Source organism: Lontra canadensis, unplaced genomic scaffold, assembly GCF_010015895.1.
Source record: "Lontra canadensis isolate GAN:19392208 unplaced genomic scaffold, GSC_riverotter_1.0 scaffold97, whole genome shotgun sequence".
In the NCBI taxonomy this organism is placed as follows: Eukaryota; Metazoa; Chordata; class Mammalia; order Carnivora; family Mustelidae; genus Lontra; species Lontra canadensis.
In genome coordinates this window covers 4,341,038-4,367,764 of record NW_022631091.1, presented here as the reverse complement: position 1 = coordinate 4,367,764, position 26,727 = coordinate 4,341,038, and the positions used below count along the sequence as shown (strand labels likewise).

At 46.1% G+C, this 26,727-nt stretch overlaps 2 protein-coding genes across 7 annotated transcripts in view; both read left to right on the top strand.

Annotated features, from left to right (window-relative positions):
• The window catches only part of PDE10A (phosphodiesterase 10A), a 569,965-nt gene extending 559,897 nt beyond the window's left edge, over nucleotides 1-10,068 (top strand). For all 6 annotated transcript variants that reach the window (XM_032837201.1, XM_032837200.1, XM_032837203.1 and 3 more), the window contains 4 exons: nucleotides 1,602-1,713; nucleotides 4,781-4,861; nucleotides 7,242-7,330; nucleotides 9,704-10,068. In XM_032837201.1, coding sequence (XP_032693092.1) covers nucleotides 1,602-1,713; nucleotides 4,781-4,861; nucleotides 7,242-7,330; nucleotides 9,704-9,821 — 400 coding nt within the window. In that variant the 3' untranslated portion in view covers nucleotides 9,822-10,068. The remainder of the gene's footprint in view (nucleotides 1-1,601; nucleotides 1,714-4,780; nucleotides 4,862-7,241; nucleotides 7,331-9,703) is intronic.
• A 16,504-nt stretch (nucleotides 10,069-26,572) lies between these two features.
• The window catches only part of CUNH6orf118 (chromosome unknown C6orf118 homolog), a 34,655-nt gene continuing 34,500 nt past the window's right edge, over nucleotides 26,573-26,727 (top strand). Inside the window, exon 1 of the mRNA XM_032837197.1 lies at nucleotides 26,573-26,594. The gene's annotated coding sequence lies outside the window, so the exon portion shown is untranslated. The remainder of the gene's footprint in view (nucleotides 26,595-26,727) is intronic.

Genomic DNA, 26,727 nt, shown 5'->3' with positions numbered 1-26,727 from the left:
AATAAACACATAACAAACTCGTTCTTTTAGAAGCCCAAATCCAGAAGTATTCATCCTTTAAACCACAAAGTGCTTAGGAAACTCCCTCATCAAGAAAATACGAGTTTCCTGATCAGGTTAAGGGATTTGGATCTTCACACAGTGTCTGGGCGTCACAGGAAGGGTGCACAGGAGTCTCATCAGCTGCTGAGTCTGCCCTGATAGAGAGAAGGGCTCTTAAGAAAAGTGAGGGTGTAGAAGTGATCCTTAATTAGGGAAATGGCCTAAAGGAAGTGGGCTGATGGGAAATAAAGGAGCCTTGCAAGTGATTGGCAGCATCCAAGACACGGATAACAGACCAGGGAGGGTCTCCCAGATACCCGGGAGTCTGTGTGCGGGAGTGCCACTACATCAACAGACAGGCGCCCTTAATATGCCGTCTGCCCTGCTGGGGACGGGCTCAGGACTCAGGGCAGGGCTGTGCCCCTGATGGGGTCCATCTGTGGCACTATGAGAGGTAAGGCAGCTTCTGCAGCGGCAGATCCCTGGGACTCGTTAAAATGTGCATGTGAGCTGGAAATGGTCACTTCTCATTCATTACACAGTTTTGTATCTTTCCGGATGATTTGCCTTTTAAATTATGTAATTTGCTTCATAAAAGTTAAAGTCAGTATGTTAAATTCCTTACTAATCAGCAGTTCGTGCCACCATCAAGCATAGATTTTATTTAGGGCAACCACATGTCCCTAGACCAAATCTGTGAAAATGGTAGCGCTATGTCCATTTGAAGTCTTCAAGCAGTTTTTTCTTTTTATTCAAGAGGAAAGATGTGGGGCGCCTGGGTGGCTCAGTGGGTTAAAGCCTCTGCCTTCGGCTCAGGTCATGATCCCAGGGTCCTGGGATCGAGCCCCACATCGGGCTCTCTGCTCAGCGGGGAGCCTGCTTCCTCCTCTCTCTCTCTGCCTGCCTCTCTGCCTGCCTCTCTGCCTACTTGTGATCTCTGTCTGTCAAATAAATAAAGTCTTAAAAAAAAAAGAGGAAAGATGAAACCAAGTCACATTTAGGGAAAAAATAAGTCAAAATGTGAATGCAAAGCAACTGAAAAAGAGAACTCATTCCATTTGGAGGTTAGAGTTTGCACAGTGTGGGGAGGCTGCTCCCGTCACACCCGGTCTCTGAACTTGGAGGACAGCGAGCGCGCTGAGGACCTGCCCCTGCTCTGGCCTTGTCTGGTGTTGCTGGAGCTGTGGGGAGGCCACCCTATTCTCCGCACCTCACATTTTTCTTATATCAACACTTGAGGTAGATTTATTTTCTCCAAGGTTTCTTCACCCTGTACATTTGCAGAACTCCAGGAGGACAGAGGTGGGCCCAGGGCTATGCCCACACTGTCTTGATTACAGCAGTAACCCTGAGGCAGCAGGGGCATGTGGTAACCCCTCACAGGGCGGTGACGGAGGGGACCTGTGTCCTTCCAGGTGAAGCAACACTGCTCTTCCATTCCACTTGCTTCCCTGCCAAGTAATGACTACTGAAGCCTTCTTGAAAATGCACAAGTGTTTCTAACCTTATTGCAAGCGTGCAAATGCCAGGCTGACCTGTTTTGTGTTCTTGTGTTCTAGAGATCGTGTCATTGGTCTGATGATGACTGCCTGTGATCTTTGCTCTGTAACAAAACTATGGCCGGTTACAAAATTGACAGCAAATGATATATATGCAGAATTCTGGGCTGAGGTATGTTTTTTATTTTTATATGAACATTAAAAGTGAGAAAAAGTCTGATGAGAAAGTAAATATATGGGTACATTCGTAACAATGTCTTAGTAGCTCAGGTTGCGAATTACTTCAGAAAACTCCTGCCCGTCCACATGCAACAGAGGCATTAGCATTTCCACACAGATGTAAGGACATTTATACAGACATCCATCCATGATACCGTGGGTCCCTCCGTGTCACAGGCCGTATGTGTCTGCAACTGGAAACTGGGGACATAATCACCTTGTACCATAGACATACGAGAGTCTGTCAATATTCCAGACAGTCCATTATGAGTTCCACAGAATATGTGGGCTTCTAACTCGTGATAGCGCTGACATGAGGCAACCGTGGGACTTTACTTTCATTAGTACCTTTTCTTGACTGAATTACATCAGTTATCAGAAATGTGTGCTATATTTCTCAGTTTGCTTTCTGAATTGTCCAGGAAGGAGCACAACATTCTCTTGTTCACATGAACCCACAAATAGGCCCCTGCATATTCAGAGATGACTTCAAGGAAACAAATGAAGCAAAATGTTTGTGCACCTCCTCCTAAAGAAGTGAATTTGGAGGGTGAACGGTTGGTCATTTCTGATTCAGCCCACTCAGCCGCACCCATATAAAAGGATGGATGGAAAAAGTAAAAACCAGCCAATCGTTCAGTTCATAGTTCAGTAGAAACGATCTATAATGTTAAATTTTTTCACAATGGCAAACCCAAAAATGTTTGCTGGGTGAGGACCGCAGACCTGGAGAGTTACTTCTCCGGAATGCATACACAGTGTGTGCCCAAACTCCTGCATGATTTTTCTTATTCTATAGTGTGTATCCCTGAATCTAGTTACTGTCAGACTCAGTTAAGAAGGTTGTTTTAAAGATACGTGTCTGAACTATAATCCCTAACTTTATTACCCGTTAACTTAATTCACATATGTGTCTAAAAGTAGTAACCTGCAACACTTTCTGTAAATATCACATACGGAGAACTGGTCTGACGTTAGCGTATCGTTTTGCAAATAATTTTATTTAACTGGTGTAATTCACACTTTCACAGCTGTATTTGTATTCTAAAATACGAATCAAAATGTGACATATGTTATGTAGATTTTCCCCCTCTGTATTCTGCACTGATTAAACAGTGCACAAAGATTTGATTAAGCTCCCAAAGTGCTCATGGATGCCATCTTCAGGGACCTCGCAGTCCATGGGAGGAAGCAGAGATCATGGCCACTGCGTCTTGCCGGCTCACCGCCCAGATGTCTGCTCTGTCCCGTCTCTGTCCCCACCGCCTACCCCCTCTCCCTGCCTTTTCTTTTAGAGTTAGACTAACAGTCACACAGAGTGCGCTCTTTGATGTCCTGGTGCTGGAGATGGGCGTCCTGCTGTAGCAATTGGGATCAAACCTCAGACCAGCTTTGTGACTCTTCTCTGTGCCTTCGTTGTCACATCTGCAGGCTAGGAATGGCTCTAATTCTGTTCCCAGTCTGTCCCTCCATGCTGTTGTGATAAAGACAAAAATCACGAACTTGACCTCCAAAACCCACAGCCTCCAGGCTATTCCACGTCTCAGCCCCTCTGGATTCCCTGAGTCAAGTCCCTCTCACAGCCATCTAGGTCAGCTTCGAGACCCCCCAACCCCCGCCCTGCCCTCTGCATCTTCCTCTGCCTGCCCCACACTGGGCCAGATCTCCCTTGGATGCGTACTCTGCAGCACTGCACTGCTCTCCTCTGTAGCCTTGATCCTATTTGTGAGAACTGTACGTAGTCAAATCTTTATTTATTCAGTCTTTTTATTTATGGGGCTTCTAATAACCTTGAGCAGGGGCCTGTGCAATTTCACTCACTTAGAAAAGGAAAAAAAGGGCGCCTGGGTGGCTCAGTGGGTTAAGCCTCTGCCTTCAGCTCAGGTCATGATCTCAGGGTCCTGGGATCAAGTCCCGCATCAGGGTCTCTGTTCAGCAGGGAGCCTGCTTCCCCCCCTCCACTCTCTCTCTGCTGACCTCTCTGCCTCCTTGTGATCTCTCTCCGTCAAATAAATAAATAAAATCTTTAAAAAAAAAAAGAAAAGGAAAAGAAAAAGTTTGAGAACCACTGAATTAATACTTAAAATGGTAACATTGGAGTAGAAGCTGTATTTCAGGTGCCTCCGTCCTGCAGTAGAACCCTCCGTGGGGGTCCTCGACCTGTGCGCTTGGCCTCTGTCCTGCAGTAGAACCCTCCGTGGGGGTCCTCAACATTTGTTTTGGACCTACCTTAGCAAATCTAGGATGTTTTTAGTTCTGTACCTCTGATTTCTAAAAATAAGCATGATTGTGAAATAATTAAAATAATTGAATAACGAAGAAATGTGAGGGATAGTAGGGTAGGAAGGTAAACGTTGAGGTATGTTGAGAAAGAAGATTGTAGCCATCTTCAACAAATTACTAAAAAGAGGAAGATAATTTAAAATCTGTAAAATGTGGATAATATTGTATATAACTCCTAGTATTTCATGAAGATTAAATGAAATATTTGCTTGTTACCTACCCCAGCGCCTGCAAAATAGAAAAACTCCAATAAACATCTGTGAGTATACCCTGTATGGTGATGTGTAGCCGATTACACTGTATCTTTACTAACACATTTTAGCAGACCATTCTCGATATATAGTCTTTCTCCCTAAAGCCTCGCCTCATCCCATTCAGCACACACGAGCATTCCTTTGAAGAATAAGTGAGGAAAGGGCTTGAGATCCTTCCATTCTTGTTCTTCTTTGTCCTCCTCACTATTCTGTCGGTCTCCCCTTGTCACGACTTTCATTAACTTCTGTACAGTAAAACCGGGAGAGATGGCTGCGCTCCTGGTAATTCAGTTGAGAATAACATAGGATAAAAACCAAACAATGATACATTGTTTTCATTGTTTTGACATTTGTTTGGGTCAACTAAACAAAAACATTATCCATTGTGAAGAAAATTAATGAATGAAGGGAACAACTCATTAATACCAAGACTTGAGAGCTGTTTATAAGTTGACAAAGCTTGGTTTTTTCCATTTCTCTTAGGGTGATGAGATGAAGAAGTTGGGAATACAGCCTATTCCCATGATGGACAGAGACAAGAAGGATGAGGTCCCACAAGGCCAGGTATGGATGCTGTCGAGAAGTCAAATAATCGAAGGCAGTCATAAAATCACACGTAAATTCAACGTATATGCCATCTCGTAGAACCCAGGACCACTTGGAACCTTCTGTGTTTAGAAGGAGTTTGGGGACAGGAAGGCCAGGATAAGAAATCCCAGTTGGGTTTAAAGAAGCCACAGCTACCCATGCCATCAGCTCCTTCTGCAGATGGAGTCAGGGCAGTGACTGCTTGAAATGGAGGGATGGATGAGTTGGAGTTGTTAGTGTCTTTAACAGGCAGAAAAGCTTTTCGTGCAAAGTTATTTTTTAGAGGGTAACATTATAGAGATTTTCACCAGGCCCACTTTTCCTAGCAAACAATGCTTGGTATTCTAGTACATTCTGCATTTTGTCTTACCAACGGTTGATATTATTAGTTTTGCAAGTCTTACCACATGATTTATGTCAATGTTTTGACAGCTCTCGTGCCTGTCCGTTTTGCGTGTGTGGTGTGATCTGTATCTCAGATTATAGTCTTTTTAAACTACCAAACTTCTAACACCATAACAGGGAAGTTAGTTATGATCAAATAATTATAGGATTTCATTTAGAAAACATTTTAGAAAACTCACAGGATGATGGTTTGGGATTAAGTTCTCAAGCTTTCCTATTTCAATTAAAGTTAATTTATTCACTATTCATACCAAAGTTGAGGCAAGTCCGCAGTTCTCGGAAACGTCGGCACAGAGAAGGGCCACGTGGTTTTCTCCCCATCAGGGTCCGAGGGTCTCAGTGTGCTCCCGTTCCTAGCCACCGCCGCGTCCATCAGGCGCTCCCTGTTCCTTCCCTACTGAACACGCACCGACGTGCCCGGCCCCACATGCCTGGTGCCTGTGGTTCTTGCAGTTTGCTTTCCTGTTACTGTTGTTTATGGAACTTTCCCATATATGTGCTCACAGAGCTCTGTCTTCCCTGCCTGGCATCTGCTTACCATGTCCTGTTGTGAAGTTCCTGTCCAGCTGTGTGGTTGTAAAAACATTCACTCCTCTTTTGTTACTCTTCCTTCCATCGTTCTATATTTGACTTGTGAATTCTTTTGAAACTTATCTTGCCATATGGCTTAAGATCGGGATCTAACGAAATTCTTCTTTCTAGATAGTTAAGCTGTCACCCCAACAGAGTACACAGGAGAGCGGGAAATGCCATTAGAGGACATGCTCCGTTCTAATGCCTTTTAATTAAGTGAAGAGTTTGGGGTTTTGCCAAAATTGCAGATCCGTTTATAGTATGAGCGAGTTTTAAATAAAATATCTCTGTGATCGGCTAATATTTTGCCAGCTGTATTACTTCCGAACTGTGACTACCACTAAAATGTTCTTTCCATGATAAGAAAATACTCTACTTTCCAAGATTTCTTTCTCAAGATCTTGTGCTCCATGATATCTGCTAAAATATTGAAATAAGAGAAGTCTCTGTGTTGATTTACGAAGTCAAAGATAGGCATGCATAGGCAGTATGCTAAGAAGGTGATTGTGATGATAGACTCCGCAACAGCAGAAAGCAGAAAGGGACCCAGGAGATTCCATTCTTCTGTATCCTTTGGTGCATCTCCCTGAAGTTCAGTTTTTTAGAGAAATTGGTAAGCCCTGGTTTGGGGGTCCCCCATCCAGAGAGCCCATCATATCTTATCCACGGTGTCAGCCACTGGGGCAGTTACTGTAGCTAGACCATCTGCATTCTCTCCTGACAGCCTAGGGGCCGTTTGTATCCAGCCTTCCTGAGGCCAGTCTGGGCCAGCAGCATTTACTGTGGCCTGAAATTCCTAACAAAGTGCCATTTAATATATTTTTTAAAGTACCACAGCTGAAAAACTGTGAAATTGAGCACATTAAGAGAACTGTGACATGAGAGAACGAGGATATAGTCCGTGAGATTTGTTGTAGGTCGAGAACAGGGAGCGGGGAGGAAGAAAGTCTCGGGAGACCACGCAAGACACCCACAGCCGAGCGTAGCAAGCCCACAAAACACCTGCACCAATTCGCGAACTCTGAGTTGGAGAAGAGGCCACCGTATAGAAGAAGGGCAGGGTTGACTCTGAAATGTCCATGGTAGAAAACTAACTTTGACCAGCGACAAGAACAGGGCTTGCATTACAACTGGACTGATCTATAAATGGAATCTCATTGAATGTTGAATTTGGGTTTGGGATGAACTTTTGTGTGTGTTATTTCGAGGATGTATTTTAAGGCGTTTTTAAAGGCACCGGCAGCCGTGTTCATGGAGCCTACATATCGGGGGACAAAACTAGAACATTTTACAGTTAGGGCTGAGAATAGAAGCCTCAGCTGAGAGGTTGTTGCTAACGTACCCTTTTGTGTCTTGTGCGTGGCTCTGCGCGGGGCAGCTGGGCTTCTACAACGCGGTGGCCATCCCCTGCTACACCACGCTCACGCAGATCTTCCCGCCCACGGAGCCGCTCCTCAAAGCTTGCAGGTGCGTACCACCGCCCGGCGGGGCCGGGATGGCGCAGGAAGAGGAGGACTCGGGTGGAATGTTCCTCGCCGCAGTGTGCGTGCTGCGTCCCGCTGCAGTCCACACTGATGTCATTTCGTGGGCTGCGTTTGCCTCGGTAACAAGGCCACGTTAAGGGTGTTCATAAAGTCCTTCATTCATGAAAAAGGAGCAGGAAGGTATCTGGTTTGTGTTTTGTTAGGATCCAGGGATCCACGCCCAACGTGTTTTTAAAAATACGGGCCCATAATGTGTGTTCAGGGCTACTTGCTGGGGAGGGACTCAGCTTAATCCCACAGTTGGTTGTGTGAAGGAGGAGGGGGAAGGAGGGGGAAGCCTTGACTGGGACCTTCTTTCTCTGTGAGTTTTTGTTTCTTCCCAAAGAGGGATGAGCCCCCTCTCATCCTTCCCAGCTTCAGACTCCCCTGCATTCTTTTCTCATAGCTTTTGAGGGATGCGCTTAGCTGAGAAGACTGGAATTTTTCTAAGATTTTCATGTTACTTTGAAAAGAATTTCCCTCTGGGGAAGTCAAAGGGCAGTGAACAGAGCAGCCATACGTGCTGCTTTTCTGCAAGAGAGCTGGCGTCCCGCTGGTTTTTCTACCTGTTCAGCCGCGGGCACCCGTGGGGGTTGGGTGGGCACACAGTCCGGGAGAGAACAGATGTGGGACTTTAAACAAATCCGAGGCCTTTGGTATACCGCCACCCTCTGCTGTTGAAACTTATTTCGTGAATTAATTATCATGAGGAAAGCAAAGAAAACCAATAAGGAGGGAGATGGGAAAAAAAGATCCTGTTTTTTTCCTGCGGAAGCGATGGTTTCTCTTCTCTGCTTTTGGGGAGTGAACATAACACCCCAGCTGATTTCGTGAGCGGTCACTGACCTTCCTCCGCAGCGAGTGCATCACAATGTCGTCTTATTACCTCCGGGCTAAGCCGTGTGGACAACGTGGAGTATGAGCTGGGACGCATTCCTAGTGGAACTGGGTTGGACAAGTCAGTGCCCCACCAAAGAGAAATGTCGATATCAATCAAAATCCATGTCATTACAAACAAAATCGTAGGTAACAGTCAAAAGTCCTTTCCTATTTAAAAATTATCTGTATTTTCCGTGAACTACCCAGAGCCAGCAGAATGAGCGCTTGCTGTCGTTACCGAGCGGGAGGATAGGGATTCCTCCGTCCCAGCAGACTGGATGCGTTCTTGCTTCATTGTACTTGGCTGAACCCCAGAATCTCTTAAAGGCCATTTTAATCTTACTAACACTTAAAAAAAATTCATTGGTGTCTAAGGAAACATGGCAAAATCAGTTTAGTGTCTATTTTCCGGTATATCAAAGATCTCTTTAGGCTCTGGGCAAAAAATATGTGGTAATATGACACAGAAGCTAAAATTATTCCATTTTTCAGGATACATTTTAGAGATTTCTTTCATCCAGAGGTGTCTTTTCATTGTGCATGCTTTGTATGAATTTTGTGTTTGCCAGTGCAAGGTTCCCTTCTGATTTTGGCTTTGTGTCTAAGAAAGCAAGGTAGGAGGTGGGAAGTGTTGATGAGATCTCTGCCTGGTCAGCCACATGGGGCGGGGGCAGTGGTCACTCTGTTCAAGGAGATCAGGATGCCCGTCGCATTTGAACCGCAGATCTGGAGAGAGAAAAACCGATGGAAAGGGGGACAAGCAGGCTGAGTCTGAGACCACAAGGTGCAAGAACAGAAAGATGCCTTTACCGCAACAAAGAAATTTCTAACATTGGTACTGCATATAACTTACAGTGACTTTTTATATATGACACAGTGTTCAAAATAAGGCTACTCCCCAGTTTCCGGTATGAGGTGGCAGGGACCCCAAGTGGCATACTGTGTCCGCCTGCACAGCGGGAGCTCCTGGCTGTTGGTGCTGCAGCCGAACGTTCTTGCCACCGGGGTTCCCTTCCTCTCCATTGACCATCGTGCTTCTGGCTAGGACACCCTGTGGCTTGTGCCCCTTCCCAGGTCCTCCTTCCTCACTGATTATGAAATGGTATGTCCTGAGCCGAGCTCAGCAGTTGCCCTGTCGCCTGGAGCTCCTGGGACAAGGTTCCCAACCCCCCCGCCCCCCCCTGCATCCCCCACACCCACCCCCCCACCCCCGATCCTTGCTGGCTGCAGGCTCTGCTGCAGAAATGAGCTGCGGGACCTCATCAAGGAGCCTCGCTGGGACCCTGCGCCTCCCAGCGGCTGCTCATTGTTGGCCTCAGAAAGGTGCCAGAAGGCCACGGTGCTCAGCTATGCCTCGCAGGGTGGGGGATGGGATGAATGATGGAGACCGGCCCAGAAATCCTTTTTTTAAACTTTTTTAAACTTTTTTATTCCTTAGGAATAACCTCAGCCAGTGGGAGAAGGTGATCCGAGGGGAGGAGAGCGCCGTGTGGATCTCATCCCAGCCTGCGGCCCACGGGCCCTCGGAGAAGCTGCCTGTGAAGATCGACGACTGACGGCCACTCCAGCCGTCCCGCCTACACGTGCTCGTCCTGCTTCTTTGACTTTTCTTCCTTTTCTTTTCGTGGGGGGAAACCTACACCCGGTAACTAGGGCACAAGCCTCTCGAAGAAGGTAGCATCAAGAGAACACGTCAAGCCGATGACTCCCCGCCAGTCTCCTCTGTGACGCGTCAGAGACTGTGACCACCCAGGACCACCCCGTGACCGAAATCCGCCGTCCCAGGGGCTCCGTCTGATTCGTGAACTGGCCTTTTTTAACAGGCGCACGTGGCTGAGGCCTTAGTGGAAATGGACAAGAATTATTCAGAAAGGGGTACTTTTCCATTGTATCTTTCTAGGGAGGGGTTAACATGGTACTATTATGGTATTGTGCTTTGGCTTAAACACCAGTGTTGCTTTGATGTTGTTGGTTATAAATAGGAATTTTTACACATTACTGTTGTGAATGTTCGTGTGTGACCTACTCGTAATTAGCGTGAATTATAGCGGACAGCCTCGGGACAAGCGTCACTGTGACAGTAAGTGTCTTTCTGCAATCAGTGATGGAAACTAGATTCCTGTTTCAGAGCCTCATGAATTAAAAGCGAGGTGGATGAAAAGTGTGTTCTTTAAGTTTATACTAAGGGGCTTGGATGAATAGATTTACACTAAAGGAAGTAGCCTTTCCATCCTCTTGAGAAGAGATGCAGATATACATCAGAATAAATCTCAGAACTCCAAGTATCAGTTGAAAAAATGTCAAAGAATTTTTTTTATTTTTTGTTTCCTTCATTGTAGGCACGTTTTCTAAACCCTTTGCATAAAGAACAACAAAAATAAGCCAGGCATATGAATTTGTCTTAACAGGTCTTACGGGATGTCAAATGTGAATTTTAATAATGATTTCTTTATATTTTCACTTGGTGTCATTGCAAAATTTTAGACTCACATTCAAAGTGAGAGGTTTATTCTATGAATTATTTAACTAAAATACCATACATTTCTCTTAAAACCAAATTAAACCATAAAATTTAAGTCTTGTGTAATTTTTACTTTGCTCTGATGCACCCATCCCCCGGTCCGGCCCCTGCTTTGTGCTCCCCGGTCACGTTTCCCAAGTGCTCTGTCCACCACGGGAGGGAGGAGAACACAGTGCGAACGCATCGTGGCGCGGTTCTGTTCTCTCTCCTCTGCTCCAGTATCAAGTGTCTACGTCCAAACCTGTAGTTTGGACAGTCTTCTGTATAATTTTTGTAGAATAATATTACTCTACAATGTAAGTGTTTTGAAAAAAAAAAAAAACCCACACAAAAGTAGAGTTCTGGACCCCTTCCTACAAGGATTATAAGCCAGTCACTTCTGATGCACATGAAAGCTGTCGAGATTTTTAGCGCAATGGCAAGGTCACCTCCAGAGCTGTGCTTAGTCCTGACCTGAAGGACTGAGAGAACTAGAGTCTCAAGAAGTGATCGGCAGATCCGTAATAAACAACTTATCTGCTGTTCACTTGGCAGGAAACTGGAATATTACTTTTGATAAAATAAATTTTTAAAATAATGCTTTTACATATTCAGTACTGTACACATTGTTATCCATATGGTTTTTGCAAAAAGAAATCACATGTTCCTACAACATGATTTAATTGTAGCAGAGTTAGGTATATAGAAACATTGTTCTTATTTTAAAATGAACACTATGTATTCCGTTTCCCTCTGGGCTTCTGAAAGTTGCCGTCTTCCCTCCCTGGCACTCCACTTGCTATTATGGTTATACAATATGAGATAAAATGAAATATCTAAAGAGAGAAATATCACCGTGGCTTGACACACACCTACGGAAGTACATATGTATATAAAGGATAGAGATGCAAACACATCTATAGAAAGTAAAAATCGGCCCCATTCTTCAAAAACTGATTTTTTGTGTGTTGGAAAATGTGAGCAGAAAAGTCCTTTTTTCATGTTAGTGCATTTATAGAATTGAATTCTAAAATGTTGCATGTTTTTCTGCGCTCAGGTTTATGAAACTGGACCCACCCAATCAAATTTCAATCCCAAGAGTTAGTATGGCCATGTACTGGAACTCGACTGACTCGAAATACCACTGGAGACGGTTTAATTAAAAAGATCTTAAAAGAATGCATGAATTTTGCTTTTTGATGTAGGAAACAGTCCTGAGGGGAGGGAATCTCATGGCTCTTTTTGCTTTTTGAGATTGCTTTTCTAAAATTACTACCAAAAATTCTCTTATTTTGATAGAGCCAGCTGTCTTATATTATTGACCTTGTACCTTGAACAGTTTTCCAAAGAAACATTCATGGGTTTATGGGTTGGTTGATTTCTCTTGATATATTGTCATAATCAAAGCAAAGTTCGAACAAAGGAAGGACTGTATTCTAATGTAAACTGTTAATATTCTTAAGATCTAGTTAGGAATCATTTAGCTTAAATGGGCTCAAGATGCAGTGTTATTTAGTCAATAATTTGCTTTGGAAAACATGCAGTTAGGATTATTTTTGTATTGGGGCAGATATACTTAGCAGACAAACTTTTGAGTTCTGTTCTCATCTTTTTCCCAGATCTTTTCTTGAAAAGGCAGATGGTTTTTATTACCAAAGGTTTTGATGAGTTTCTCATGAAGGTGGCATTTTATATTGGGCCCAAATTTCCCCATTCGGTATAAATTTGGTAGCCAGCTGTTCAATTTGTGGAAGTTTTTATTGGTTGTGCTGATTTATAACAGACACAATTTTATTGTCAAATGCAATTATTTTCATTATCTTCCCAGAGACAGTGAATAAAGTTTTTAGCTAGAAATTTTCTTGGAAATGCATGCCAACAACATGAAATACTGAATGTAGGCAGAGGAATAAAACTCTAAAAATTGCAAGCATCTTATTAATTAGTAGTTGACTTTGATTTAATGAATTATTTTAAATAAAATGGATGCGGAAAGTAATTCTCAAAAACGGCCCTTTTCCTGGGGCAAGATTGAGATCCACTTCCCAGCTCTAGTTATCCCCACGGGGCTCATCAGAAATCGGTCATGGAAGAGAGACCACGCAGAACAACTTAGCATAGCCGTCCTCATCTGGACTCTTCCCTCAGCGGGAAGGATAGGGTGCCACTGGAGGTGATTTTCTCACAATGACGCAAACAGAACTACTTTGAAACAGGATTTGTCCAGTGTAGGTTTCCTCTTCTTAGCATGCTTTTCAGATAGCTTTAGATTTTTTTAAGTTTTGTACAGTCTCAGTGACTTTGCTTTATTGGTATGTTTGGGCACACTAGCTGTGTTTGTACAGGACACACATAGACGCATAATACCTTAGCTCCCCGGATTTTTTAATAGATTTAGTTTGAATATTATGTTTCTGGTCTTTTAACTCAAAATTAAGGTTTGAGCTTTAACGGAACTAAATTATTCACCACGCCTTGGCCTGTGCCTTTATTTTAAATACTATAATTTTACTTCTTTGTTCATATATTTATTATTTTGCTTTTCTTGCTTAACTAGAACTAAAAACATCTAAAGGGACATATCTGTGGTAATTGGATCCAACCGAGTGGATAGGGCCATTCTCTCCTCGTCAGAATCCTGTCCTTTATTTGATGTCATTCACACATACCCTGATGACTATAAGCAGTGAACTGTTCAGATGTCATCTTTTTTGCAAGAACTTCCAAGAACTGTGACACAGTTATGGCGGGTGTGATTTTTTTGGGTTTCAGGTACCTATGCATGATTTAGATTTTGAAAATCACTTCTGACCTTTATCTATTTCAGACATGTGTTTGCTTTCTACACTTTGCTGATTTTATTTAGGGTTTAATTCTTTAAAGACTTACTCATTTAGTCACATTAATGTATCCCTTTTATTGCCTGACTTTAAATTCTGTAGAATGTAACCTAGCGGAGTATGCCATCGGTTCTTGTCCCCCCTCCCTGTCCCCTGCCTGTCAGCAGTGCATGGCTATTCTGTTCAATCTTTGCACAGGTGTTTACCCTGATACACATCTGCCCATTTCTTTAGGCACTTAATCTTAAGTTTCAATTAGTGATTCCCAAAGCAGCACTATAGCCTTTCTGGATTTTATCTTTTTTTGTCCTGGCTATTTTGGTTGTCTGAAGCATTAGACGCGTTTCTGTGATGGTAAAAACAGCAGAAAAGAAAGAAAGAAGTTTCAGTGGTGTTCTGGTTCTAAATTAAAGGGGTGTGATAAAGGGAAAGACATTAATGTTGCCCAAGACATGCTATTTCAAATTCAAAGAAGCATTACTGTCTTCACTCACCTGCTCCGATTTCCCCCTCTTCAGCCCCACAGTGGACAGCAGTGCCGTTTGCCTCCCGCATCGTTGGACCTCGCTTTAAAGCGAGCGCGAGCAATCGGTCGCTGAACGCGTGCAGACCCGTGTGTTCCTCTGCTGGGTCAGTGTCGTTCGAGGACCTGGCCTGCAAGTTAAGAGCTGAATGCAGTGTGTCAAGTAGAGAGGTCCGTTTATACACGTGCCCACTGCCAGCCGGTAGCTTGGGGTACTGTGCGTGTGCAGAAGTATAAATGGAAGGTTTTCATTCCTGCTGCAAGGGAGGGTTGCGAAGTATCATCTGGTCCTTCAGCTCACCTGAAATATGATGAGACCATGAGTGTTGCAGCTTTTGTTTTTCCTTTAGCCACTTGAATCATATGCAGTCCTGTGCCTCTCTCCAACAGCCAATGTAAATGCCACAGGGGAGCATTATTTCCCATACGATCTCTTGTATGGTGTGTGTTCTACGCATGCCTTTGGTGTGCACATTGAAAGTTCAACAGATTGATCTGGAGAAGGTATTTCTAGACAGTGCCCAGACCTATTCACCTGACCCAACCCAGTGGCCCACGTGAAATCCTGTGCTTGCCCAAACACTGTGAAAGTTACCAAAACTTAGAGATAGGCAGCATCTTGAATCTTTCGGAAAAGGAAAGGTGGCTTTCTGTAGAAACAAAAGAATCCTATATCCCTACCTAGTTCAGTTACCCCCCCGGGTTTGCCAGCTGTGATCTTGCTGACCCCACGCTGCTAAGGTGTAAGATGGGTTATAAGCTGTCCAAAATACAGTGCACTTAACAGACCGACTTGTAGAGCTGATGGCTCTACCACCAACATTGTAGTGGGCTCTCTTTTGGAAGGAGAAAGGATTTCAAGTTAATAATACCCGATTTCATTGTAGTTGATGAGTTAGCAAACAAAACAATTGTTTTATATGTATGACATATAAAAATCTTTGTAAAATGCACAAGTGCAATAATTTAAAGAGGTCTTAACTTTGCATTTATAAATTATAAATATTGTACATGTGTGTAATTTTTCATGTATTCATTTGCAGTCTTTGTATTGAAAGAAACCTTTACCGTTACGTTTGTATAATAGAGCAGTAATCATTTATTATAACCAAGGCACGTTGTAAATAAATTCATAATTCAAACTGCCGGTATATATGCATATATGGGTGTGACACTGCAAAATGGAGCTTTGATTTTACTTACATGCTTAGGACAGCCAGAAATTTTTTGTCGATATGTAACTATACATACAAAGTATATATATATATGTATGATACATGAAATATATGTAGAGATGTTCATAATTTTAATGGATATCCTTTGGTGTGAATAATTGAATACAGAGTTTTTAAAATATCCTTTTTCACGTTTATCATTTGCTGTCATTTGGGGGGAAGGGAAGAGATGCTTTGTTGAGGAGGCACGGCCATGGCTCTGTCAGAGTGTGTCCGCACAGAAGACCCCCAAGTTCACTTTGGCGAGATGAGGTGTGTCTGCTTCAGCTATTTCCTAGCAGAAAGGATGAGACGACATACAACATTAAATTGTGTAACATGATTTATTAACTCCATTGTATAATTTTAAAGGCTCGAAGACGATTTGGGAGGAACTAGTCTTTTAGAACGAGTGCCTCAGATTACAAAGCTAGTGGCCCCCGAGTGCTGACTCTCAGACTCCTGAAATAACTTCCCTGGCCTCCAGGGGCCCCCCAGAACCATCCGGATTCTCTTGGCCAAGAGCAGGAAGGACTCCCATTGTGTGCATGCTTATGTGTCTAAGTGCTGGGATTCTCTGTTCCGGTAAAGAAGACAGTTAAACCTCACATCATCTGTATATCACAATAAGTATACTCATGGCTTTATCTTGACAGCTTAAAGAAATTGTGTTTATTTGGCTATCCCTGCTTACCAACAGGTGGGCAGGTAAATGGTCAATATTTGAGACCAAAACGTTAGAAGTTCATTTGTATCTATAGATGCTCCCCACCACAAACATATCAGAGCTAAATTTGGGCGTTAACAAAATGTTTCTTGGAATAAAGACCTGTTACATTGTTAAATATGAGAGTCCACAGCCTTGTTAATTAGACAAAAGTGTAGACAGACCCTAAAATGGACTTCTCCTGCACCACCAACTCTCACTAATGGAATGCCCTTGGAGTGTGTAGCATTTTATGTGTTGAAGATAGGATTTTTGTTAAAGTATTCATTTCCTGTGAAACCGAATAAAATGTTGACTGTGTTAAATGAATTTCATGAATTAATATATCCATAAACCTATTTGGTAACTCAAGTTGCAGATTGGTACTCTGTAGAGCTGATCTTAATTTGAATCCTTAATTATGCACACTTCTGATTTTTTCATCAATTTCTGTAACTTGAGAGCTTTGAGGAGAAGAACGTTTCTCCAATGAATCTATGTCCTGAAGCAAAAGAAACCCTGAAGAGCAACACTTATCAAGAAAACATGCATTTAATGTGGGCACTTAATGTGTGCAAAATGGAAGGAGGGAATTAGGAGCAGAAGGCAGGACACGCACGAGGTTTCCTTGGGTTTAGAATCGACTGCTCCATCTCCCTGAAGCCTATGCTGCTTTGCCATTACTTACTGTGCACCTGCTCTGCGATTACCGCCTGCACCATCCGTCCCAGAGAGGTGAAACTACACATCTGTACACCTGAAAATCTCGCATAGTTAACGAGATGATTCCTAAACACGTTCCAAGTAATCCATACCTGCTGCTGTTCTCATCATAATACCAAAGCTTGGGACCCCTGCATGGCTCAGTTGGGTAAGCGTCTGCCTTCGGCTCAGGTCATGATCTCAGGGTCTCCGGATCAAGTCCCGTTTTGGGCTCCCTGCTCAGCGGGGAGCCTGCTTCTCCCTCTGCCCCTGCACTTCCTGCTTGTGCTTTCTCTTTTTCAAATGAATAAATAAAATCTTAAAAAGAAGAAGAAGGATACGGAAGCCTAATGCCGCAGAAACCAAACAGTAGTGCTGTTCTGTGAACTCTCTGCCCTCCTCCCCTCACCTCCTCTCACTGTCAAAGCAGAAGCCTCCCACCCACTGCCCACAGATGTAGACTTTTCCTTGAGGAACATGGAGGAGAAAAAGGAAACTGACCAGAAAAGAAAATCGGGAACTAATTTGAAACACAAGCTTCCAACTTTTTACTTGGTCATTACACATAATCACATAATGTCTAGCCTTTCAGATGCCTGTATCACTAATCAGGTAGAGGTCTTGCTCAGAATGATGCTGTCAGTGTACGGTAAATGCTTAGTCATTAGGGGAAAAAACCAAACATTTTAGCATGTGGAAAAACTAAGACACATGGATACAATTAATATACATTAAGAAAATAACATAACAGGCCAGGGGCGCCTGGGTGGCTCCGTCAGTGAAGCCTCTGCCTTCAGCTCAGGTCATGATCCCAGGGTCCTGAGATCGAGTTCCTCATTGGGCTCTCTGCTCAGTGGGGAACCTGCTTCTTCCTCTGCCCTTCTCCCCTGTTTGTGCTCTTGCTCTCTCTCTCTCTCACGTTCTCTGTCTCAAATAAAATCTTTTTTAAAAAAAGAAAAAAAATATTTAACTGCTTGCCCTTGTATTAACTAGAAAAAGCATGCATCAAAACACCCCATTTGCTAAGCCTTCTGAGTTACTGAGTTTTTGCCACATGAAATCATGATGGCTGGGGCATTGGTTCAACCTTCCACCAGCGGCGCGAGATCTTTCCTTTGCATCTGATAGCCGGTCATCCAGCTTCATACTCTAGGACTGAATTCATTAGGGAGGTGACTCCCACCCCAACTCCTTTCGTGGAAAGTGACAATGAAAGGGGGAAAAATAAAGTATGTCCCTCATTGGCGATTAGTCCCAAATAGCTCTTTTTCACAGAATGATGGCCATGAAAGGCCTGAGGCTGTCTCAGGCAGGGCAAGCCCCATAGGAGAGGGGAAGGTTCCAGGGAACCAAGGGTCACTTCACAGCATACTCCCCAAACACAAAGGAAAGAACCTACCCTCAGGGCGACAAGACAAGTGGTAACCCCTCCTCCTGCAATGAAGGGATCCAACTGCACTGGGAGAGCCCCGGACCCCAAGGGGCCTCAAGCTCAGAGTTTCCTCTCCTTCTGGTCGGCTTCTCCCCTACCGAGGCTCTGTTCTTTGCCCCAGCAGATGTCCTCCCAAGCCACTGTTTTCAGACACAAAGACCACGCTCCAGAAAGGAGACTCAAGGCAAACACCTTTGTCCCCTGCCTGCATCACCGCCCTCCCCAGAAGTGGAAGTGGACAAGGGAGGCCCCAGAGGACAAAGCAGACATCACAGCGCTCTACCTTCTCTTGGAATCCCCCCAAAAGCAACTATGATGTTCTCATTTAAGGACAAGGAGGCTTAGAAAGGGAATCCAATGAAATCAGCTTTTCTTAAAGCCTGTTGCCTCATCAGAGTTGTACCTTAAAAAAACAAAAACAAAACAAAACAAAAACTAGAAAGTTCCACCATCAAGTAAGTTTGGAGCCACTAGAAAGAATTAAGATTCTCAACATCCTCCCAGGGTTGAGCGTGAACCTTCTCCCGCATGTTCTGAGAACTGGTGCAGCGAATGAAATGGGGACAGCATGTGTCTTGGGTGGGGGGTGGAGGCGAGCAGAGGGGGAGCAGGGCAGAGGAAGCAGGTACATGCGGGGGAGGGGCAGTGCAGTGGGGGCCCAGCGGGGTGGGGGCAGAGGGCTCAGCGGGGGTCCCCTGCCCATCTGCTGCAGGCTCAGCACCCGGGCCTGGCTTCCCTCTGCCTCGCTGGCACAGCTTTTCTTCTTACAGTGGCTTAAACTCTGGCTTCATTTCTTATTGCAGTAACAGTGTTTCCCCCACCTCAGGGGAGTAATCCTATCGCTGCCACATGGCCAGGAAAATACCCCTTGGAAAGACAACAGGAAAAACTCCCCTTCTCCTCGCACTTACACCTCCGCGGCTGCCGCATCTGCCTTCTAGAGAAGCATCTGCTCTTGGAAAGGCGAGGAGGACTGTCCTCCTCCTAAGGAGTGGGATGCCCACACCTGCCCCTCCAGCGAGCTGGGATCACCACGCCTGCCTGTTTTTGCGTTCAGGGAAGATTAGGCCACTATTATCATTATTATTATTATTGATGTGAGCAACTCTTGCTTCCAATGAAAATACAAGTGATGCAAAGTAAGGTTAAGAAACAGAAGTGGGGGCACCTGGGTGGCTCAGTCGTTAAGCCTCTGCCTTCTGCTCTGGTCATGATCCCAGGATCCTGGGATCCAGCCCGCATCCCGCTCCCTGCCCAGCGGGGAGCCTGCTTCTTCCTCTCCCACTCCTTCTGCTTGTGTTCCCTCTCTCCCTGTCTCTCAGTCAAATAAATAAATAAAATCTTTAAAAAAAAAAAAAGAAAGAAAGAAAGAGAGAAAGAAACAGGAAGTGACCAGCAAGCCAAGTAGGTTTTCAGGGGTGCCTGGGTGGCTCAGTGGGTTAAGCCTCTGCCTTCAGCTCAAGTGATGATCTCAGGGTCCTGGGATGGAGCCCGCATCGGGCTCTCTACTCAGTAGTGAGCCTGCTTCCTCCTCTCTCTCTGCCTGCCTCTCTGCCTACTTGTGATCTCTGCCTGTCAAATAAATAAATAAATAAAATCTTAAAAAGGGGGGGGTGAAAAATCACACGTCCTCTGGCGCGCCCCTTCCCCTTCATTTGCAGTCGGGGGTAGGGCTGGTGCGGGTTCAGGCTGGGTTCAGGCTGGGATCTCCGTGACCGTGGCCTGCGGTTGCTCTTGCTCAGTACCTCCCCCTGGGGAAATTAAAAGGCTCTAGTACCGGCGTCTCCCGTGTCTGAAAAATCCACCCTGGAAAGGATTTTGTGCCTTAAGGACGCGGCTTCTACATAGTCCCACGTGGAGCTCGCAGCTCGTTTAGATTTGTACTTTTCCCCAAAACTGAGTTAACATCAGAGCGACTGAGAAATGCCTGGCAAAGTAGATGGAGTAGGAGTCTGGTCTTCATTCTGTTTTCTGCAGGGGCAGGGAATTCCCATACCCCCTCCCTGTGGCAAAGGTGTACCAGTCTAGAATCCAGTGCCCCTCGTTTTGTGGGTGGTCAGCCCTCCCTGCTCTCCTGGACGGGTTCCCTCAACGTGCCCAGGCCTCTCCAATCAAAACGATTCAAACAAAACTCAAAGAAGCCCAAGTCTGCGACAATCCGCAGTCCGCTGCTGGAGAGAGGCCTGACCTCTTCTGTCCTGTCAGAGACAAGTTTGGGGGCAGTGGGTCCCTAGGTCAGCTCCAGCTCCGGCTCAGGGCCTCCCTGGAAGCCAGCAGTCTCCTCCTTGGCTCCGAGCACAGCACTTCCGACTGCTGCCTAAGGGCTTCACCCTTGGTTGGGGGTGGGGGCGGCAGTTGGCAGAATAGTGGTCCCCAGAAAGGTCCATGGCCTGAAGCCCAGAACATGAGGATGTATCAGGTCAAGTGAGAGAGGGAAACTGAGGCAGCAGGTGGACTGAAGGCTGCTAATCAGCTGACTTCAGGATGGGGAGAGCAGCCAGCATTGTCCGGGAGGGCCCACAGCTGGCTCCAGGGTCCTTGTATGTGGAAGAGGGAGGGTCAAGAGCTTCTGTGGTGTGAAAGAGCCCAGCCATGGTTCATTACTCGTTTTGAAGGTAGAGGAAGGCGCCAGGAGCCCTGTAGGGCAGACGCCTCCAGACCTGGGAAAGACAAGGGAACAGATGCTCCCCTCAGCCCCTAGAAGGAACGCAGTCCTGCGGACACCTGGATTTTATCCAGTGAGATCTGTCTAGAACCTCTGAACTATGGAACTCTAGGATAATACATTTGTATTGTCTTAAGCTACAACATCTGTGGATGTTACAGGAGCAACAGGAAACACGGAGAGGCCTCTCCGATCGTCCTCCTAAAATAGTAATCCTGCAACTGTTTTCAAAATTTATTACATCTTATTCATTTCCTACACAGTTTAATGGTGCATTTTCCCTCTCTCACCAACCAGTTTGCAATTTTGTATTTGCAAAGATCAGGGGGGTGTAACATATTGATGGGTGCCACACGTTTGGTGGTGAAGAAGTGGGGACAGGCACACTTGATGGTTGAGAAAGGAGCACAGGTCTCCGGGTGGGATTCTTTTTTTTTTTTTTTTTTTTAAGATTTTATTTATTTGACAGAGAGAGAGAGATCACAAGTAGGCGGAGAGGCAGGCAGAGAGAGAGAGAGAGAGGAGGAAGCAGGCTCCCCGGTGAGCAGAAAACCCGATATGGGGCTTGATCCCAGGGGATCACGACCCGAGCCGAAGGCAGAGGCTTTAACCCACTGAGCCACCCAGGTGCCCCTCCGGGCGGGCGGGATTCTTGAGGCTGCAGACGGTCACACCCCTCCCTCTCCCTGTGAGGACTTCCCTTCATCTGTCACCAGAGCTCGGCTTCTGACGGTGTTGCTCCCCTCTGATGCCTCTGATGACTGTGAACACCACCCCACCCCCAAGATACCTGTTAGCATTCATATTCCAAAGCTATGGCCCACCCATCTGAGGGTCTCAAGACCAATATTTTACTAGAAAGTAGTAAATAACCTTATCTGCATAGCAGCCAGCCCCTCAAGGTCATGGAAGCCTTGCTGCCAATTCCTTCGAGACTTATGCTCTCCCATACCCTCACTAAATTCTAAATATAAATAAAGAAATATACAAATTATAAATATATAAATAAGTTTATATATTAAAATTTTAAAAGATTTTTAAAATTTATCTGAGAGAGAGAGAGAGTGAGCACACAAACAGGTCAGAGGGAGGCAGAGAAGCAGAGTCCTCATTGAGCAGGGAGTCCGACATGGGGCTCGACCCCAGGACCCTGGGATCATGACCTGAGCTGAGGGCAGACACTTAACCCACTGAGCCACTCAGGTGAGCCTCCCACCCCCACAACACTTTAAATTTTTTTTTAGATTTTCAAATAATATACTTAAATTTATATGCTTACTTATATATTTATATAAGTATAAATTATATAGTTTATAATTATAAACTCAAGTATATAGTCAGCAACTCCTCACAGTCCCAGAGCAGCGCTACCTGCCCCTGGGTCCCGTCCCCGTGCTTTAATAAGAACGCCTTTTTTGCTCCGAAAACGTCTCCAGAAATCTTCGTGGACCATCGACTCCCAGCCCCACATCACCCTCACTGTGGCACGTTCTGGGTGAATGGGCACAACCTCTGGTCCCAAACCCTGTGACCGTGGGCTCACCTGGCTCCTTGGGTTTCCCTGCATACTCTCACACCTGAGAGGTGACCTGAAGGGGAGCACAGGAGTTTAATATAAAAGAGTGGAAACAATACATGTTAGCCCGTTGTCTGTTGATTTTATAAAAACGAAATACAATACAGCTGTTTAAAAAGTCAGGATGGGGCACGTGGGTGGCTGGGGTCTGCTAAGTATCTGCCTTTGATTCAGGTCATGATCCTGGGAGTCGCAGCATCCCAGCCGGCACTGGGCTCCCTGCTCAGCCGGGAGCTGGCCTCTCCCTCTTCCTTTTGTCCTGCTCCTGCACACTCTCTTTGCTCTCTCTCTCAAATTAAAAAAAAAAAAAAATCTGAGGAAAAAAGAGAAAAAAAGAAAGCCAGACTCTCTAGATACTGGTGTGGAATGATTTCCAAGACTTTTTTTTTAAGAGAAAGAATCCAGGTTGAGGAACTGCCATCTTATGTGCAACGGAAACTCATGGTGGGGGGTGGTTAGGGGCCCCTGTCTGTGGGTGGCCTGACTCTTGGAAGCTAAGTAAGAAACCAGATGTGGTTTGTTTTGGGGGAGAGAAACCGGAGGCTGCGGGAGGGAGGGGCGGGTGGTTAGCAAGGGGAATTTTCATTACCCACTTATCCCTCACTTGATGGCTTTAATTCTGGTTTTCCAGAAGCCATTGCATCAGAGATAGTTTCATTGTTTTTAATGAAACATCCTGACCCAAGATAGCAATTTTCACAGTTGAAAAAACATTTCAATGAAACACTGAAACAGTTTTAGACAAGCAGTAAATGGCAGTTTGGAAGTAAAGAAGCGCGGTTTTATGCGCCACTCTGAGGAGAGGAAGGTGTATTTTACTTTCTGGACTAAGAGGAGGCTCATGGAGGACACAGGTGGGAAGAATGGTGGGGGCCCTTCTGGGGAAGTTGTGTTCTCCATCCCATTTCCAACCTTCTTGTGTCTCGTAGTTATTTTGTCCTTGAATGCCACTTAAAAATAAAGTTATATTGCAGAAAAGTCCCTCTAGGGCAAAATCGAGGCTGCAAGCCAGGTTTGAGATCTGTGGAGAGAGCGCCCCTTGCGGCAGACGCGGGCATGGCGGGGACCCCTCCGGCAGCCTCCCCCGCGCGCGCAAAGCTGCGGTAAGGTCCCCACCTGCGCAGACCGGCCACGTGCCCTCCCTGCGCGGGATCTGTGCTGTCTGGTAAATGGGAGGGTGCCTTTGCCTTAGAGAGACGCAAAGTCAAAGCAAATACTTTGTTTTTATACATTTCTAAGATTGGAAAAACAAGAGCACGTTTGTTCTCAGAGAAATGTGCCTCCGGTGGAGAAGAACAGGGAGGGAAGGGGGAGCCTGGGGCAGATTTTCCCCGTGGGTGCGGGCCTTGGAAAGCGGGAGTCAAGAGGCGGGGACCGCGGCGCTCGGGCCTTTGCTGGAGGACACTTCGCCGGCACTGCGTCAGGGCGCAGGGAGTCGGGGCTGTAACTGCGCGTGGAACGGGAAACGGACGGCCGGCTCTCGTCGCCGCCCGTTTTCACCGCCTGCAGTGCGAACCCCAGGGTTATCTTTCTAAACGGAAGCTCGTGGTCTCTCTCTCCGTGTTTGGAATTCTTCACGAACGCTTGCAGCGTGCACGAGCGACCTGACCGTCCCCCCGACTCGCCCGGTGCTCGCTGGCAGCTGGCGGACTCCTGGTCGCACCCCGCGTCTCCCGGTCGGGCTGGTGTGTGATTTCAGGCTACAGTCGGCGGGACGTCCTTAAACGCGGCACCCGTGTCACTCCAGAGCTTAGAAAGCACAAAGGCGCTTTAAAAGTTGTCTTCAGGGGCGCCTGGGGGCTCAGTCCTTAAGCGGCTGCCTTCCGCGGGTCATGATCCCGCAGTCCTGGGATCGAGCCCCGCATCGGGCTCCGTGCTCAGTGGGGAGCCTGCTTCTCCCTCTCCCACCCGCCCCCCGCTTGTGTTGCCTCTCCTTACTCTCTGTCAAATAAATAAAATATGTAAATAAAAAATAAACAAAAGTTGTCTTGACTTTGTCTGTTTTTACACAATGAAGTCTTACAGCTGGAAAGGCGGCAACTAAACGTTTATTTTGGATCAGTTACATTTCCAAAGAGTTGGTTGTTACGAGCGCAGGGGAGGCTCTCCACTCCCGCTGCTGGCCGGTGATGGGGCGGTGAACGCGGGGTCCTCCCGGAGCACACACCCCCGCCCCCATTCCGTTCTCTGCGCCAGTTTGCACCTGTCTCCTCCCTCCCTCGCGTCTTGCCCTTAACGGGTTCGTCTCCTCTCCACCGAGCATCTTTAGAGCAGGGAATGGATCGTGCGTTTCTGCATTCTTCGCAGAGCGTCAAGAGCAGACAACACTTCGTGTTTTCTCTTTGAATGCTCCCAGGGTGAAAGGCCGTGTGTGCAGTCCTGCGTTCGCGGGGACGCGCGCTCCGGTCTCATCCGCAGGGGCAGCTTTCAGTAACTCTGCCGAGGGTTTCAGCGCCACCCAGAGCTGAAAAACAAGCTAGCACAGCACGAATTCGAGCATCTGCTCGCTCAGTTTGCGTGGCGAGCAGCTCTTGGGGATTCCTACACAGGAATCTGGCCTCAAGCAAGATCTCCTGATCTTGGCGGACCAGTTAGTTTCACCGATAGTAGTATCTTTCTGCCTTAAACACCTTGTTGAAATATTTAGCGGTCGGAGAGCTGCAGTGGGTTTTAATGTGTGATGGCAATGTGACCATTGATTTCCTGATCTTTAGTGTATGAGAGACAGTTGAATTTAACTGTATATGTGTCCTACCCGGGATGACTTGGGAGAAATACATTATTTTCTTTCTGATCTGTAATTCCATGTGGAATGAGCCAAATCCGTTCTCGTACCAATGAATAGTGTGAAGACAGCACAGGCTGAGCTCTTGGAAGTGTCCCACTGGTTCTGGGGGCCCACACTTCCCATGGCCTTCTCTCCCAGGGCCAGGAGCTCTGTCTGTCTTCTGAGCCCAACCGTGGAAGGAGAGAGAATACCTCTGTCACCTGCCTGCCTGCCACCCAATCACTAAACAGCTTGGAGCAGAAAGACTCATTGTTTCATCTCTAGTAATTGGTAATACAAAAACCTGGCTTGCCACACATCTCACCCTAATTTATAATTAACAGAATGTGGAGAAATCTTCTCTTGTCCTGGGTCAATACTTAGTTAGGCACCCTTACGCAGTGTGCGTATTTTCATGTCAGCATTTCTAGTTATGGTCAGATGCTTAAAGACTGTGAATGCTGGAGAGAGAAAATCAGGAAGCGCTTCTGTTCTTTAATTATTTATTCCAGATCGAATCCAGATGCTCCTACGTATGGAGCCACTGAAGCCGTGCTAGGGTGGGGGCAACTTCATGGTTTCCAAAGCATTCACCCTACGAAGTGTCTGGCCAGCACCAGTGGAGATGAAAGGAGATTGTGTGCCCAGCTTTCTCTCTCACACACCGTCTAACCTTATCGTCACCACTTCCTCGGTGAGCTGCGCAGCAGTGAGTAGCCCGCCTGAGGTCACGTCTGAGAGTTGCAGCCACCATGCCAGGACACTCAAATCCTCCCTGGCTGGAAGAAATTTAAATAGAACGACAGTTTTCAAAGATAGGAAACTTAGAGATTTTTCGCTTTTCTTCCCTTGGCACATGGCATAGCCTGAGGAAAGAGCACAGACTGCAAACAGATGTACATTTACATTCTTCTACTCTGCTAACTACTGATGGTGGCCAAGTTATTTTACCTCACGTAATCTCATCTCCGTACTAGGAAAATAACTAAGTGATAATTTAGTGCCTGGCACCTACTACGTACTAGAATGCCAGGTACGGTTGCATATGGTGTGCATTTTGCAACCCGAATGTCTCTATAAAGATGCCCAGCCAAAGACCAGTTGCTTTTTTGACCTCTAGTCTTTGGTAAAGTATTAGAGTGCAAGGGTATTTTGATGTTTCTCAAATGAAAGAAAGCGTTTTAATTTAAAAAGTAAAATAAGCCAAGAAACCTGGTACTCCCGGTTCAGGAAGGCTTGCCTGGGAGGGCGGGGCGGAGGGCGGGGCTGGGGGGGGTGGCCCAGTAACAGACGAACCCCGCCCAGCGGGGGCGGGGCTTCGAATGTTGTCTGTCTCCGCGGTAACCGCGGCCGCAGTCCTGAGCTGCGCGCCGGAGGCGATGGCTGGGGGTCCAGAGCCCGAGCGTAAGTGCGCGCCCCGCACTCTGTGTTTGCCGGCTGAGGTCTGTGGGACCTGCGGTTTGCCCAGAACCCGAGCGGCTCCCAACCCGGGGTGGAAAACGAAAACCTTGCTGGGGCTGCCCCTCAGCCCCGGGTC